Source organism: Somniosus microcephalus, chromosome 4 (genome assembly GCF_052327205.1).
Source record: "Somniosus microcephalus isolate GS21.2 chromosome 4, FLI_Smic_1.0, whole genome shotgun sequence".
NCBI classification, from domain to species: Eukaryota; Metazoa; Chordata; class Chondrichthyes; order Squaliformes; family Somniosidae; genus Somniosus; species Somniosus microcephalus.
The window spans coordinates 85,040,342-85,057,645 of NC_140990.1; the positions used below are offsets into that span (position 1 = coordinate 85,040,342).

At 49.4% G+C, this 17,304-nt stretch overlaps 1 protein-coding gene across 2 annotated transcripts; it reads left to right on the top strand.

Moving 5' to 3' along the window:
• Positions 1-2,179: 2,179 nt before the first annotated feature.
• LOC147119406 (uncharacterized) lies at positions 2,180-11,452 on the top strand. Of its 2 annotated transcripts, XM_085985010.1 has the most exons (3): positions 2,180-2,265; positions 2,367-2,456; positions 5,239-11,452. In XM_085985010.1, the coding sequence occupies exon 3, from the start codon at positions 5,895-5,897 to the stop codon at positions 6,612-6,614; it is 720 nt and encodes a 239-aa protein (XP_085841136.1). In that variant the 5' UTR covers positions 2,180-2,265; positions 2,367-2,456; positions 5,239-5,894; the 3' UTR covers positions 6,615-11,452. The 2 variants fall into 2 exon arrangements, with proteins under 2 accessions (XP_085841136.1, XP_085841137.1); XM_085985011.1 differs by having other exon boundaries at positions 2,219-2,456.
• Positions 11,453-17,304: the final 5,852 nt, after the last annotated feature.

Below are 17,304 nucleotides of genomic sequence, written 5' to 3' on the forward strand. Positions count from 1 at the left end.
AATTGGGGATCAGGATGGTCAGGGACGTTGGGTGCCTCAGTGATACAAGGCATAATGATATTCCTCATGATTGTTATTACGATATATTGTGTATTTTTACTGCTCCAGTACCTCTGTACCAGAATGAGTAAGGCCGAAATTGGTGCAGTGAAAGAAGTCGAGCCTGAGGAGAGGCAGGTAGCAAAGTTAAGAATGGAAAACTCCCCCGCCTCTCCAAGGCAAATGGTGTAAGACGTGATATGAAGCCCTGAAATTATGAGGGATTAATTGGGCATGGTAATTAAAGACCGGGCCGGCCAACCATAAGATGGAGGTGGCAGAAGGAGGGTGGCAGAAGGAGGGTGGTGAATGAGGATTGGTGAGTGATGACAGTCTCGAATTGGCACGTCACACACCCAACGCGGGAATGAGGGACAAGCTTGAGCAGAAAGCCTAAACCTTTAATGCAGGGTCTAAGGGGCCCCGGGAATGGTTACACCGGAAGGAGTGCATAAAGGAAAGACCACCCTAAAGGAAAGCCCACCGTAAAGGAAAGACCACCACACCACGGGGGGGAAGTCGGCCTCCAAATCGATAGGATATATACATGTATAACCTAGACTGGTAGAAGGCCAGGGAGTGCACGCTTTGGCAGACACCAGGAAGTGGAAATACATGTTGACCTGTTTTGGAACAGTTGTCCAAAAGGTCAAAAGGGGGGACTGAAGTAAGATATTAAAATTGAGCATAACAGGGCATGTTTAATAGAACTCAATTGCAGCCACAGAATGTTTAAAGATGAAGTGTACTAATTATTTGTATGTTTAATTGCAGAAATGACCCTACCAGTTTAGAGAGATGAAACTTACAAAAGGAGACACTGGCATGACCCATTTCTGGAGAAACGAAACTTAGTAGGGGCCAGAAGGGGGGATGACTCATTTCCAAGAAATCAGCAGACCTGCATGACTCTATCATGGGGAAATGAAACTTATCCTATAGGTTATTCTGTATGAATTAGACACTTCCAGATAGTGATTAATGTATAGACTTTTAAATCAATTGGATCTCTGAGGAGGGAGGGTTTGCAAAATGTGTATAACTGTGTGGATCGTGAGAGGCTCAGTGGAGGTGGGACTCGTGTTGGGATATGAGAAGCTATCCCCAGGCCTGAATAAACCGTTTTGACTTCAATTATTGGGTCTGTCTTTCTTTCAACAAGCCAGTGACGTCGACTTAGCATATCACTAAGTCCGCACTTTGGGGGCTTACATCACTGTTTTTGCCACCAAAGTGGATAACCTCGCATTTATCCACGTTATATTGCATCTGCCATGCATCTGCCCAATCGCCCAACCTATCCAAATCATACTGGAGTTTCTCGGCATCCTCCTCACAGCACACACGCCCACCCAGCTTTGTGACGTCTGCAAACTTGGAGATATTACATCTAGTTCCCTCGTCTAGATCATTTATATATATTGTGAATAGCTGGGGTCCTAGCACCGATCCCTGCGATATCGCTCTATAATTCTTTAAAACAGGCTTTGCTGACTCAGCAAACCTCATTTGCTTTGCTGTTTTTTGGCTGACTAAATAAAAGTTTTTTTTTGGCTGCATGCAGGTATTTGATTGAGTTAGTTCATGCTTGCTGTCAGTCCTGGCCCTGGTCCCGCCCATTCCTGCACCTCATTGGCTGACACCGCTGTCAATCGACACTACGAAGGGGAAGGGAGGGTGATTGACAGGTGACGATCCATAGAAGCGCCTACCCGCGCTGTGATTGGTGCAGGGGAAGGCAAGTGGGCGTGTCCGGACGCGCCCCACGTGGGGGAGGCAAAGGTTGGCTGGAACGCATGCGCAGCCCGCCTCGCACCGTTGGGAAGCTTTTCAAATTTTTTTTTTGCGAAACAAATTCAAAGCACTCATTAATTCCCCCAACATCCTCCCCTCTAAAGTGCGATTATTATTATTTTTGTTTTTCCTCATTTGTGTGGGGTGTCTTTTTTTTACCTAGCGGTGGCGTGCGCCGATCCTACCGACCACTTGGCGTTGCGTGCTGGCGTCAGCGCGTAATCGGTGGGGGGGGTGATTGACGCGAGGCGCCCGCCAATCAGGAGCGCGGAGAACGCTGAGCGGACCGGGCGGGCTGACGGTCCTCCAGCCAATGGCGGCGCGGGAGGGGGCGGGACCTCGGTGGGCTGCAGGCCGCTTTCCTGCTTTCATTGTCTGCAGGAGCTGTTAAAGGGAAGGGGAGGAGGAGGAGGGTGGAAAAAAATCAAGCTTGTGAGAGTTTATTCCTTTGCATTACCTTTATTGCAAGGCTATTCATCAATTGCATTGATTTAAAAATCAGTGAACCTTTTCTCTTTTCGACTTTTATCCAGAACAAAGAGCCCTGGTGCTGTGAACATTTTGATGGGCAGCCACTTTTAAAGGGACAAAGACCAGCATTCTTCCTCCACTCTCTCTCTCTTGTGAGTATTTGTGGTGGGTGAGAGGGGGGGGGTGGGGTGAGTCAAAGGGGACTGCGGCCCCTTTTCAACAATAAAAATTGCTTGGCCATTTAAAGAGGAATGGGTGCCCCCCAGGTATTTAAAGGGGCAGTGCCTCTCTCTTTCTGTATCATGTAAGAGCAGGGAGGTTCTGCTTGAACTGTACAAAAATACCAGTTAGGCCACCGCATGCAGTTCTGATCATCCCCATTGCAGGAAAGATGTGACTGTGTGCTCGAGATGGGAGATTTTCAAGGATGTTGCCAGGACTGGAGAATTTCAGCTACAAGGAAAGATTGAATACATAGAAACATAGAAGATAGGAGCAGGAGTAGGCCATTCGGCCCCTCGAGCCTGTTCCGCCATTCAATGAGATCATGGCTGATCATCCAAATTCAGTACCCTATCCCTGCCTCCTCCCCATATCCCTTTAGCCTTAAGAAATATATAAGTACAGGAGTAAAGAAGTCTTACTCCAATTATATAGGGCCTTGGTGAGACCACACCTGGAGTACTGTGTACAATTTTGGTCTCCTTACCTAAGGAAGGATATACTTGCCATAGAGGGAGTGCAATGAAGGTTCACAAGATTGATTCCTGGGATGGCGGGACTGTCGTATGAGAAGAAATTGAGTAAACTAGGCCTGTATTCTCTTGAATTCAGAAGAATGAGAGGGGATCTCATTGAAACTTATAAAATTCTAACAGGACTAGACAGACTAGATGCAGGAAGGATGTTCCCGATGGCGGGGAGTCCAAAACCAGGGGTCACAGTCTACGGATAAGGGGTAAGCCATTTAGGACAGAAATGAGGAGGAATTTCTTCACCCAGAGAGTGGTGAACCTGTGGCATTCTCTACCACAGAAGGCAGTGGAGGCCAATTCATTAAATATATTCAAGAAGGAGTCAGATATATTTCTTAAGGCTAAAGGGATCAAGGGATATGGGGAGAAGGCAGGGACAGGGTACTGAGTTTGGATGATCAGCCATGATCTCATTGAATGGCGGAGCAGGCTCGAGGGGCCGAATGGCCTACTCCTACTCCTGCTCCTATCTTCTATGTTTCTATGTCTTAAAGGAGGATAGCGAGGCGGAGAGGTTCAGAGAGGGAATTCCAGAGCTTAGGGCCGAGGCAACAGAAGACACGGCCACTGATGTTTGAGCGATTATAATCAGGAATGCTCAAGAGGGCAGAATTGGAGGAGCGCAGATGTCTCGGGGGGGAGGGGCGTTGTTTTCTTTGGAACCGAGGAGGCTGAGGGGAGACCTGATTGAGGTGTATAAAATTCTGAGGGGCCTAGATAGGAAGGACCTATTTCCCTTGGCAGAGAGGTCCACAACCAGGGGGCGTAGATTTAAAGAAATTGGTCGGCGCTTTAGAGGGGAGTTGAGGAGAAATGTTTCACCCAGTGGGTGGTGGGGGTCTGGAACTCACTGCCTGACAGGGTGGTAGAGGCAGAAACTCTCATCACATTTTAAAAAGTACTTGGATATGCACTTGAAGTGCCATAACCTACAAGGCTACGGACCAAGTGCTGGAAAGTGGGATTAGTATGGATAGCATTTAATCGGCCGGCACAGACAAGATGGGCCGAATGGCCTCCTTCCGTGTCATTATTTTTCTGTGATTCTATCGCGGGGGGCGGGTGGTTGTGAGGCTGAAGGGAATAACTAAGATAGGGAGGGGCGAGGCCATGGAGGGATTTGAAAACAAGGATGAAAATTTTGAAATCGAAGCATTGCTTAACCGGGAGCCAATGTAGCTCAGTGAGCACAGGGGTGATGGGTGAACGGGACCTGGCGTTGAGTTACGACACAGGTAGTTTTGGATCACCTCAAGTTTACATGGGGTGGAATGTGGGAGGTCAGCCAGGAGTGCGTTGGAATAGTCAATCTAGAGGTAACAAAGGCCCGGGTGAGGGTTTCAGCAGCGGATGAGCTGAGGCAAGGGTGGAGACGGGCCATGTTACGGAGGTGGAAGTAGGCGGTCTTTGTTATGGCGGTCTTTGTTATGCTGCGAATATTTCATTTCAGGGTCAAATATGACACCAAGGTTGTGAACAGTGTGGGTCAGCCTCAGAGAGATGTTAGGGAGAGGGATGGAGTCAGTGCCTAGGGACGGGGAACAATTGCTTTAGTCTTCCCAATATTTAATTGGAGAAAATTTCTGCTCACCCAGAACCGGATTAGAGATCGTGGAGGGGTCGAGAGAAGTGGTGGTGAGGTCGACCTGGGTGTCGTCAGCGTACATGTGGAAACTGACGCTGTGTTTTCAGATGATGTCACCAAGGGCCAGCATTTAGATGGGAAATAGGAGGGGCCCAAGGATAGATCCTTGGGGGACACCAGAGGTAACGATGTGGGAGTGGGAAGAGAAGCCGTTGCAGGTGATTCTGTGGCTACGATTAGATAGATAAGAATGGAACCAGGCGAGTGCAGTCCCGCCCAGCTAGACGACGGTGGAGAGGTGTTGGGAGAAGGATGGAGTGGCTAACCGTGTCAAAGACTGCAGACAAGACAGGGAGGATGAGGAGGGATAGTTTACCTTTGTCACAAAGGATGTCATTTGATGAGACTTTGATGAGACTTGATTTGACTTCAGGGCCAAGTCAGTGAGGTGGATTGGGCTGTTTCTGGCCTGCTGGTTATTGTGGGCACGGCTGGACACCAGTGGGACTGGCACTGCCCTGTTTGTTCTTTGATGCAAAATTAGCCAAAAAAGTTCCTGCTTCCCCCCTTACCCTTTCTACACTCCTTTTACAGGGTTTTCGAAGTGGAGCACTTACAGACAGGAAGCTGAAACCAAACATCACCTCAAATTCTGACAGAGTTACGCGATTCATCAGGACCTGATTCAATCGCTCCTTGAATCTGCTGGCACCCCCGTGAGTTCACACTGATGAGAGACCTTTTAAATGTTCTGAAAGAGCTTCAGAATCTACAAATACCTGAAGTGACACCAGTGCCTACACACTGGGGGAAACCCGGGCCCCGTGTGTGGAAGGGATTCACTCAGCCATCCGCTCCGATGATACACCAGCACGATCACACGAGGGTGAGACCTTTAACCCGCTCCGTGTGTGGGAAGGGATTAATTGCACCCTCCATGCTGCTGAGACACCAGCTTGTCCACACCAATGAGAGACCTTTGACCTGCTCCGTGTTTTTGAAGTGATTCTCTCATTCTGCCACCCTCCTGAGACACCAGCTTGTTCACAGTGATGAGAGACCGATTAAATGTTCTGACTGTGGGAAGAGATTTAAAAGGTCCCAGGATCTGAAGAGACACCAGCTGGAGAGAGCAGGAGAGATTCTGTTCACCTGCTCCGTGTGTGGGAAGAGATTCACTCCTGTTACACCAGCGAGTTCACACTGGGGAGAGGCCGGTGAAACATTCCGACTGTGGAAAAAGTTTTCAAATGTCCCAGGAGCTGAAGGGACACCAGCTGGAGAGAGCAGGAAAGAGACCGTTCACCTGCTCCGTGTGTGGGAAGGGATTCACGCAGTCATCCCACCTGTTGAGACACCAGCGAGTTCACACTGATGAGAGAGCATTTAAATGTTCTGACTGTGGGAAGAGCTTTAAAACCTCTGAGGATCTGAGGGCACACCAGCGAGTTCACTCCGATCAGAGACCATTTACATGTTCTGTTTGTGGGAAGAGCTTTAAAACCTCTGGGGATCTGAGGGCACACCAGCGAGTTCACTCCGATCAGAGACCATTTACATGTTCTGTTTGTGGGAAGAGCTTTAAAACCTCTGGGGATCTGAAGGTACACCAGCGAGTTCACACTGATGAGAGACTATTTACATGTTCTGTCTGTGGGATGAGCTTTAAAAGCGCTGGGATTTTGAACAGACACCAGCGAGTTCACACTGGGGAGAGGCCGTTCACTTGCTCCGTGTGTGAGAAGGGATTCACTCAGTCATCCTTCCTGTTAAGACACCAGCAAGTTCACACTGATGAAAGACCATTTCAATGTTCTGACTGTGGTAAGAGCTTTAAATGGTCGAAGGACCTGAAGAGACACCAGCTGGAGAAAGAAGGAAAGAGACCATTCACCTGCTCCGTGTGTGGCAAAGGATTCACTCGGCCATCCCACCTACTGACACACCAGCGAGTTCACACTGCTCTGTAGCACAGGGCCCTGCAGACAGCTGGGGTGACATGAACGTGGAATGGTTGAATGTTTTATTAATTCTTGGACTGCTGTTTAGTCTTTAAGACTGTTGTGTTGATGATTCCCTTCTTTTGACAGTTCATAGTGTTACATAGAATGTACAGCACAGAAACAGGCCATTCGGCCCAACTGGTCCACGCCAGTGTTTATGCCCCACACCCACCCTATTTCAATTAACCCGATCAACACATTCTCCCATTCCTTTCTCCCTTGTGTGGCTTCCTCATTAATCCATCTATGCTGTTCACCTCAACTACTCCCTGTGGTAGCGAGTTCCCCATTCTCACCATTCTCTGGATAAAAAAGTTTCTTCTGAATTCCCTCCTGGATTTATTGGTGACTTTTATATTTATGGCCCCATAAATATGATGAGATTCTGTTAAGCTGACCAGTATGTTGTTTTACTTTGTCTTTGTCTGATCAATGAAACGTTACTGAGCCCCTGTACCCGTGTTATGGGATGAAGTGCCAGACAGGTAAAGACACAACGTCTGGGTATGAATCTGATAATAAGCTCACGGACCGTATAGGTGTGATAACCAGACGGGCTTGTGGTTATAGTCTGGTCACAGATGGACTAAATTCCCTGAATTAGCAGGAGTTCAGGAGGCGGTCAACAGACGGGTCCAAACAATCCCATTTCCTGAGTGGTAACCAGGCTTGTGTATAAGAACAGGCTACTTAAGCCGTTGTCAGTTGGAACAGACGCGAGAAGATCGCACGCGAATCCACTGTACTTCTATTCTCCAGATTGAGGGAAGTATCACCCGATCTGTGTTATGCAGCGCTCTTAATAAAGCCTGGAGAGACAATTTGTGTTCTTGTGAGCTTGATTATCTGGAATCCGAAACCCTAGCACTCTCGATCATTAGAGTCAACCTCAGTGTGTGGAAAGGGATTCCCTGGTGTATCCCACCCGCTGACACACCAGATTGTCCACATTGTGACTGCGGGGGGTCGATTCCACTGTTTCCGATGCATTTAAGCACATCCAGGACTGAACCATGTTAATTCAGGCAACTGGAGCTTCTTAATGTTAAAATCCCAATAACTGGGCTGGATTTAAAGATTATTCCCTTACTCTCAGTACTCGTGTGCAGAGAGAAGCTGATGTTATAGAATCATGGAGCACAGTAGGGTGCCTTTCGGCCCATCGTGCTGGTGCCGGCTCTCTGAAAGAGTGATGCGATTAGTCCCACTACCCTGCTGTTTCCCCAGAGCCCTGCAAATTTCTGCCTTTAGTATATATCCAATTCTCTTTTGAAAGTTACTATTGAATCTGCTTCCACCTCCCATTCAGGCAGCACATTCCTGATCATCACAATTCGCTGTGTAAAAAAAGTCTCCTCATTTCCTCTCTAGATTCTTTTGCCAATGATCTGAAATCTGTGTCCTCTCGTTACCGACCCTCCTGCCAGTGACAACAGCTTCTCCTTGTTTGCTTGATCAAAACCCCTCCTAATTTTGAGCACCTCGATCACAGCTCCACTTAACCGCCTCTGCTCCCACTTATATTGCCATTGTTTTGTGAATTGTTGCTGTGATCGAGGTGCTGGATGTCCGTGCCTGGGGAATGGGACATTCTATCCTCCGTAGCCTTGTAGATTACGGCACTTCAAGTGTATATCCAAGTACTTTTTAAATGTGATGAGGGTCTCTGCCTCTACCACCCTTTCAGACAGTGAGTTCCAGACCCTCACAGCCCTCTGGGTGAAAAAAAATTCTCCTCAAATCCCCTCTAAACCTTCTGACCAATTACTTTAAATCTGTGCCCCCTGGTTATTGACCTCTCTGCTAAGGGAAATAGGTCCTTCCTATCCACTCGATCTAGGCCCCTCATAATTTTATACACCTCAATTAGGTCTCCCCTCAGCCTCCTCCATTCCAAAGAAAACAACACCAGCCGATCCAATCTCTCCTCATAGATAAAATTCCCCAGCCCAGGCAACATCCTTTTAAATCCCCTCTGCACCCTCTCTAGTGCAATCACATCCTTCCTGTAATGTGGTGACCAGAACTGCACACAGTATTCTAGCTGCGGCCTAACTAGAGTTTTATACAGTTCAAGCATAACCTCCCTGCTCTTATATTCTATGCCTCGGCTAATAAAGGCAAGTGTCCCATATGCCTTCTTAATCTCCTTATCTACCTGTCCTGCTACCTTTAGGGATCTGTGGACGTGCACTCCAAGGTCCCTCTGATCCTCTGCACTTCTCAGAGTCCTACCATTTATAGTGTATTCTCTTGCCTTGTTAGCCCTCCCCAAATGCATTACCTCACACTTCTCCAGATTGAATTCCATTTGCCACTGTTCTGCCCACCTGACCAGTCCATTGATATCTTCCTGCAGTCTGCAGCTTTCTTCTTCATTATCAACCACACGGCCAACTTTTGCATCATTTGCAAACTTCTTAATCATACTTCCTACATTCAAGTCCAAATCATTGAATTATACCACAAAAAGCGAAGGACCCAGTATTGAGCCCTGTGGAACCCCATTGGAAACAGTTTCCAGTCACAAAAACACCCTTCGACCTTTACCCTTTGTTTCCTGCCTCTGAGCCAATTTTGGATCCAACTTGTCACTTTGTCTTGGATCCCATGGGCTTTTACTTTTGTGACCAGTCTGCCATGTGGGACCTCATCAAAAGCCTTACTAAAATCCATATAGACTTCATCAAACACACTACCATCATCGACCCTGCTTACCTCCTCAAAAAACGCAATCAAGTTAGTCAGACATGACCTTCCCTTAACAAATCCATGCTGACTCTCCCTGATTAATCTAAATGAAGATTTATCCTGTCCCTCAGAATTTTTTCCAATAATTTTCCCACCACCGAGGTTAGGCTGACTGGCCTGTAATTACTCAGTCTATCCCTTTCTCCCTTTTTAATCAATGGTACCACGTTAGCAGTCCTCCAGTACCACACCTGTAGCCAGAGAGGATTGGAAAATGATGGTCAGAGCCTCTGCTATTTCCTCTCTTGCTTCTCTTAACAGTCTGGGATACATTTCATCCGGGCCTGGGGATTGAACCACTTTCAAAGATGCCAAACCCCTTAATACTTCCTCTTTCACTATGTTTATTTCATCTAATATTTCACACTCCTCCTCCCTGATTGCGATGTCTGCATCGTCCCTCTCTTTTGTGAAAACAGATGTAAAGTATTCATTAATATATATCTGATGTTAGGTTAATGTCCCCTTACCCCTGTTTATTATTCAATCAGTGATTGTCCCTTTGCCAGGCCCGCTGCCTGCAGACCCTCTCCCAGATTCCAGCCCCAGCCCTGTGCTGACTGAGCTGCTCTCGCCTGGGGACAGCGCGTCACAATCGGCCCCAGCGCACCTGAGCTGGCGAGGAGGCCCCGCCCCCTTGCCGCGCCTACATTGGTTGGAGGACCCGCCGCCAGTCGGCTCCGCCCGCGCTCTTCCTATTGGTCAGAGCTCCTGTCAGTCACAGGCCCCGCGATCACGTGCTGCAGTTCACTCCACCCCCTCGCAAAACTCACTTTCCCTCACTGATTGCGGCTCTTCACCAACACCGACTTTACAAAGAAAGCCCCGCGCGGCAGCCTGGAGCTCAGGGGCCCAGTGCACAGGCGCAGGGGAGGATGATTGAAGGGGGCCCAGAGTGGTTGCTGAGCATGCGCGGTGCGGGCCGGGCGCCTGTGGAGCAGGAGAGGGCGGGGCCATGGGGCGCATGCGCGGGGTCAGCCACAACTCAGCGCGGCGGCCGGAGCAGATGAGAGACACAAGAACATAAGACGTAGGAGCAGGAGTTGGTCATTTGGCCCCTCGAGCCTGCTCCGCCATTCAATCAGATCATGGCTGATCTGATCTTGGCCTCAACTCCAGTTCCCTGCCCGCTCCCCATAACCCTTGACTCCCTTATCGTTCAAAAATCTGTCTATCTCCACCTTAAACACACTCAATGACCCAGCCTCCACAGCTCTCTGGAGAAGAGAATTCCAAAGGTCAGAGGCTGGGTATTCTTTGGCAAGTGTCTCACCTCCTGTCTCCCCAAAGCCTTTCCACCATTTACAAGGCACAAGTCAGGAGTGTGATAGAATACTCTCCACTTGCCTGGATGAGTGCTTGACACCATCCAGGACAAAGCAGCCCGCTTGATTAGCACCCCATCCACCACCTTAAATATTCACTCACTGCACCACTGGCGCACTGTGGCTACATTGTGTTCCATCTACAAGATGCACTGCAGCAACTCACCAATACTTCTTCAGCAGCACCTCTCAAACCCACGACCTCTACCACTTAGAAGGACAAGGGCAGCTGGCGCATGGGAACACCACCACCTGTAAGTTCCCCTCCAAGTCACACATCATCCTGACTTGGAAATATATAACCGATCCTTCATTGTCACTGGATCAAAATCCTGGAGCTTCCTCCCTAACAACACAGTGGGAGTACCTTCACCACAAGGACTGCAGCGGTTCCTGAAGGTGGCTCACCACCACCTGCTCAAGGGCAATTAGGGATGGGCAATAAATGCTGGCTTTGCCAGCGACGTCCATATCCCATGAATGTAGCGGGAGCTTGTAATGAAATCTGTTTGTCTTGATTCTGTATTCGTTTTGCACTCATGTATATTACCCTCCCCCACGGTGTATAGTTTCACTTCCTCTTTCCCGACTAACCTGGAAGGTTCCAGGTCTTGGCTCTTGGCTCCGCCCCTGACTTCTCTTACATAAAGATCCCAGGATCTGTATGACTCATTCCTGTGAACCAGTCGGCGTGTTGAGATGTTAGCTCTGATCTTAGTGATTAAAAGCCAACTTGTTTAAGTCTATAACTTCTAGTTTTGTGGTTATTGAAGGCCCATCAATTTTAATCACTAAAGAATACTAGGATGGATCGACTCCTAAAACCAGAGCATCTGGACTTGGATCCACATTCTGCTGAAGCATCAAATCAATTTGGACACTGGCTCAAATGCTTCGAACTCTTCGCGGGGGCCTCATCCGCTAGCGAGGTAGATAAACTGAGTCTACTGACTACTCGCGTAAGTCATCGGATTTATTCGTTCATCCAGGACGCCACCTCTTACACGGAGGCCATCACTATCCTGAAGGCCCAATACCAGAGGCCGGTAAACGAAGTGTACGCCAGACATCTGCTGGCTACACGCAGGCAGCGACCAGAGGAATCAATGGACGATTTCTTACAGGGCCTAAAGGACCTGGTCCGGGACTGTAACTGTAAGGCCGTGACGGCCAACGCGTACTCTGACAAATTGGTCCGCGATTCCTTCATCACGGGCCTCAAATCGAATTATATCCGGCAGAGACTGCTGGAGAAGGAGGTCCTGGACTTAAAAAAGGCAGTGGCCACTGCGCGATCGCTGGACGTGGCCCAGAGAAACTCTGACTCTTATTCTTCCAGCCATGCGGCCCTCACCGCCTCGTGCGTGCCGAGGGGGCTGCCATCTTGGAATCAGCCATCTTCCCCACAAAGGTCTCAGACCAGCTCTACGCCACCGGAGTCCCCACACAGAAGTTCACCCAGGAGTCCTACTACAGCGGCAATGTCTCGAGGCCCGAAATGCTACTTCTGCAGCCAGGCCAAGCACCCCAGACAATGATGCCCAGCGAAGGACGCTACATGCTTCAAATGTAAGAAAAAGGGGCATTTTAGCAAAGTCTGCAGGGGGAATCCGATTTCCAACTCCGTCATCGCCTCGTGCGTGCTGTGCGGGCCGCCATCTTGGGATCCGCCATCTTTTCCCGACTCAATGGCCGCCCAGGGCCCAACAGTGGCTTCGATCACGGTGGATCAATCCAGGCCACACCCGTTGACAAAATCCATGATGGACATACAGGTAAACGGGAATTTAACTAAATGTTTAATTGACTGTGGGAGTACCGAGAGTTTTATCCACCCTAGCCTGGTACGGCGGCACTCATTAACGGTAACCCCTACACGGAGCAGAATTGCTATGGCTGCTAAGCCCCACACTTCGGACATTTTGGGCTACTGTGTGGTAACACTGACTGTAAAAGACACGGACTACAAGGATTTTAAACTCCACGTGATGCCAGAACTCTGTGTTAATGTAATCTTGGGCCTAGACTTCCAGTGCCACCACGAAAGTGTCACGCTAGCATATGGCGGGTCCCAGCCGCCACTCACAGTCTGTGGCCTATCAACCTTAAAAATCAGCCCGCCCTCTTTATTCGCTAATCTCGCTCCGAACTGTAGGCCCATAGCGACCAAAAGTAGACGGTACAGTCTGGAAGACAGACACTTTATCAAGGCGGAAGTGGACGGACTCCTGCGGGAAGGCATTATTGAATGCAGTACCAGCCCGTGGCGTGCCCAAGTAGTCATAGTTAAAAATAGCGAAAAGAAACAGATGGTAATTGACTACAGCCAGACTGTTAATATTTATACCCAGCTGGACGCCTACCCTTTACCCCACATATCAGAAATGGTCAACCAGATTGCGCAATACCGAGTCTTCTCGACTATCGACCTCAAATCCGCGTATCACCAGCTCCCCATTAGAACGGAGGACCGCCCATACACCGCCTTCGAGGCGAATGGGCGCCTCTACCATTTTCTCAGAGTGCCCTTCGGGGTAACAAATGGGGTCTCGGTCTTCCAACATGAGATGGACCGCATGGTTGATGAGAATAAACTACAAGCTACCTACCCCTATCTGGACAATGTCACTATCTGCGGGCACAACCAGCAAGACCACGATCTAAATCTTGCGAGATTTTTAAAAACTGCCCGAAAGCTGAATCTAACCTACAACGAAGACAAATGTGTCTTCAACACAACCCGTCTCTGTATCCTCGGCTGTGTGGTGGAAGATGGGGTAATTGGACCGGACCCTGACCGATTACGCCCCTTAAAGGAACTGCCCCTGCCACACAATCCCAAAGCCTTAAAAAGGTGCCTGGGATTTTTTTCATATTATGCCCAATGGGTGCCCAATTACTCTGATAAGGCCCGACCCCTCATTAAATCGACGTCCTTCCCACTATCAGCTGAAGCTCGGGAGGCTTTCACCAGTATTAAACAGGACATTGAAAGGGCTGCAGTGTGTGCAGTGGACGAATGCATTCCCTTTCAAGTCGAAAGCGATGCGTCAGACTTTGCCTTAGCTGCGACCCTCAATCAGGCTGGGAGACCTGTGGCCTTCTTCTCCCGAACCCTTCAGGGACCTGAAATCAGGCACTCTTCTGTCGAGGAGGAGGCACAGGCTATAGTGGAGGCAGTGCGGCACTGGAGACACTACCTAGCCGGCAAACGTTTCACCCTGCTCACCGACCAGCGGTCGGTGGCTTTCATGTTTAATAACAAACAAAGGGGGAAAATCAAGAATGACAAAATACTCAGGTGGAGGATCGAACTATCCACGTTCGACTATGATATTATGTACAGGCCGGGAGCCCTTAATGAACCCCCAGACGCCCTATCTCGGGGAATGTGTGCCAGCATTCATATGGACAAATTACAGGGTCTCCACAATGACCTCTGTCACCCAGGGGTCACCCGACTATACCATTTTATAAAGTCCCGCAATCTGCCCCACTCCATCGAGGAGGTCAGGGCAATGACCAGAGCCTGCCGCATCTGTGCGGAATGCAAGCCTCGTTTCTACAGGCCTGACCGTGCACACCTTATCAAAGCCACACGGCCATTCGAGCGCCTAAGTCTGGACTTCAAGGGACCCCTTCCCTCTGCCGACCGTAACGTATACTTCCTCAATATCATTGATGAATATTCCCGCTTCCCCTTCGCCATTCCCTGCCCAGACATGACCAGTGCCACGGTCATCAAGTGTCTCTGTAATCTATTCTGCATGTTTGGCATGCCGAACTACATACACAGCGATAGGGGGGCGTCATTCATGAGTGACGAGCTGCGCCAGTTCTTGCTCTCGAAGGGGCTAGCCACTAGCAGAACCACTAGCTACAACCCCCGGGGTAATGGGCAAGTGGAAAGGGAGAATGCTACTGTTTGGAAGGCTGTCACGTTAGCCTTAAAGTCAAAAGGCCTTCCGACCTCCCGCTGGCAGGAAGTCCTCCCAGACATGCTCCACTCCATAAGGTCTCTGTTATGTACTGCCACTAACGCTACCCCTCACAAAAAGATGTTCGTTTTCCCCCGGAAATCCACCTCGGGCATATCTCTACCCGCGTGGCTGACGTCTCCGGGGACAGTACTATTGCGGAAGCACGTGAGAGGCCATAAAACGGACCCCCTTGTGGATAAGGTACAGCTCCTCCATGCAAACCCTCAGTACGCCTATATCGAATACTCTGACGGGCGAGAGGACACTGTTTCCATAAAAGACCTCGCTCCCTCGGGGAGCGGAGAGAACGATGGGCGACTACCCGATGAAGACCTACACTACAAAGAGGCAGGATGCCCAGAGGTATCAATACCCAACTTTAACCTGGAGGACACTGCAGATAACCTGGAAGACACTGCGGAGGCCCGACAGCGGAGGAACCAGAATCCACTCCCCTAGAGGCACCCCAACCGGCTTTGCGCTGATCCCTGAGAACTGCAAGACCTCCTGACAGACTCACTTATACCAACTTTTAAGAAACATCACCCCGATGGACTAAATCTATAGAAGGGGTGAATGTAATGAAATCTGTTTGTCTTGATTTTGTATTCGTTTTGCACTCATGTATATTACCCTCCCCCACGGTGTATAGTTTCACTTCCTCTTTCCCGACTAACCTGGAAGGTTCCAGGTCTTGGCTCTTGGCTCCGCCCCTGACTTCTCTTACATAAAGATCCCAGGATCTGTATGACTCATTCCTGTGAACCAGTCGGCGTGTTGAGATGTTAGCTCTGATCTTAGTGATTAAAAGCCAACTTGTTTAAGTCTATAACTTCTAGTTTTGTGGTTATTGAAGGCCCATCAGAACTGTATTCTGTATCTGTATTCTGTATCTCATCCCTGCTGTACCTGTCCTGGGGGTGTTTAATGGGACAGTGCGGAGGGAGTCTTAATCTGTATCTAACCCCTGCTAATCATCCACTTAATTTTTTTAATAGAATAACAAACAATTACAATTTAATTTCATCTTCTAACCCTTTCTAAAATTGTGCTAGCAGGCGTGGCATGGGGGCAGGGTGGGTCGCGCGCGTGCGCAGTCAGTGCCGCCAGTCGGGTGATGGCGGCGGATTGCGGAGAGAAGATTCCGGAGCGGGAAGGCGGAGGGGCGCAGGGGAGCAATGGCACCGGCGGGGAGGCTTTATAAACACCCAGTGTAGGCCTCAAGCCCATGAATAAGAACCTACAGGTCCCGTGTTTGCCCCGAGCGGGGCGGCGGCTGCGGGGCTTTCTCCCAGTGACAGGCCCGGCTCAACGGCTGCCATCTCGAGAGGCCGAGTGTGCAGCGGGGCTCATGTGTGGCCCCCTTGGCCAGGGAGCAGGAGGAGAGAATGTTGTCAATTTCTGTCCTGGACTCTCAGTGATGGCTTTTGGAAACTCCTTTCACAGGCTGTGAGAAGGGCAAGATTGACAGACGGGGAAACTCAAACCAAACTTCACATCAAGATCTCAGAGAGTCACTCCATTCATCAGGACCTGAAATTCATCGGCCTTTTGAGTGTGGAAGGAGAAATGTTCGGGAGGTAAGCAGCACGGAGTCCAGTTCTACGGAGTACTGCTTCTACAGAGTACTTAACTCGGGAATTGGGTGAGTGAGCGAATTCGATGAGGTGGGGGTAAGAGGTGCTGCTTGATACGTAGAAAAATATATAAACAGCTAGGGTTTAATTAGGACTGTGGGCTAAGTTACAGTAAAGATCTAAAGCATATAACTAAATGTAATAAATTAAACAAGGTTATTAACTAGATTAAAAACTATAAATAGACAATTGGGTATTTCAAAACTTGAAAACCTAATTAGTTAAATAAAATACAATAGAAATGGCTGGGCAGGTGGTGTGTTGCAGCTGTAGCATGTGGGAGCTGGTGGACCCCAGTGTGATCCACAGCAACCACATAGAGTCATAGAGGCACAGGAGGCCATTTGGCCCATCGAGTCTGTGCCCGCTCTCGGTAGAGCAATCCAGTCAGTCCCATTCCCCCGCTCTATCCCCGTAGCCCTGCAAGTTTATTTCCCTCAATTGCCTATCCAGTCTCCCCTTGAAAATATTGAGTGACTCCGCTTCCACCACTTCCGTCGGCAGCAAGTTCCAGGCCCTCGCCACTCGCTGCGTAAAAATGTTTTTCTTCACATCCCCCCATACCTCTTGCCCAAAACCTTAAATCTGTGTCCCCTAGTCCTTGTACCATCAACTAGTGGGAACAGCCTTTCCCCGTCTAGCCTATCCAAACCGGTCATAATCCTGTACACCGCTATCAAATCACCCCTCAACCTCCTTTGCCCTAATGAAAACAAATCCAGAGAGAGCAGAGCGCAGCCGGTGTTCAGGGGCCGAGCAGCGTCAACGGGGGAGAGAGGCGCGCAGGAAAACGCGAGACGCTGCAATTGCCACAAGGACTGCAGAGAACGGCATTGGCAGCAGCGCAGGAGCAGCGTGCAAGGCCCACAGGGTGTCGCCATTTGCCAGCAGGACCGCCAAGAGCGGCGTTGGCAGCAGCGCGGGAGACGCCATTTTAAGCCGCTGCGGGGGAAGAAAGAAAAGC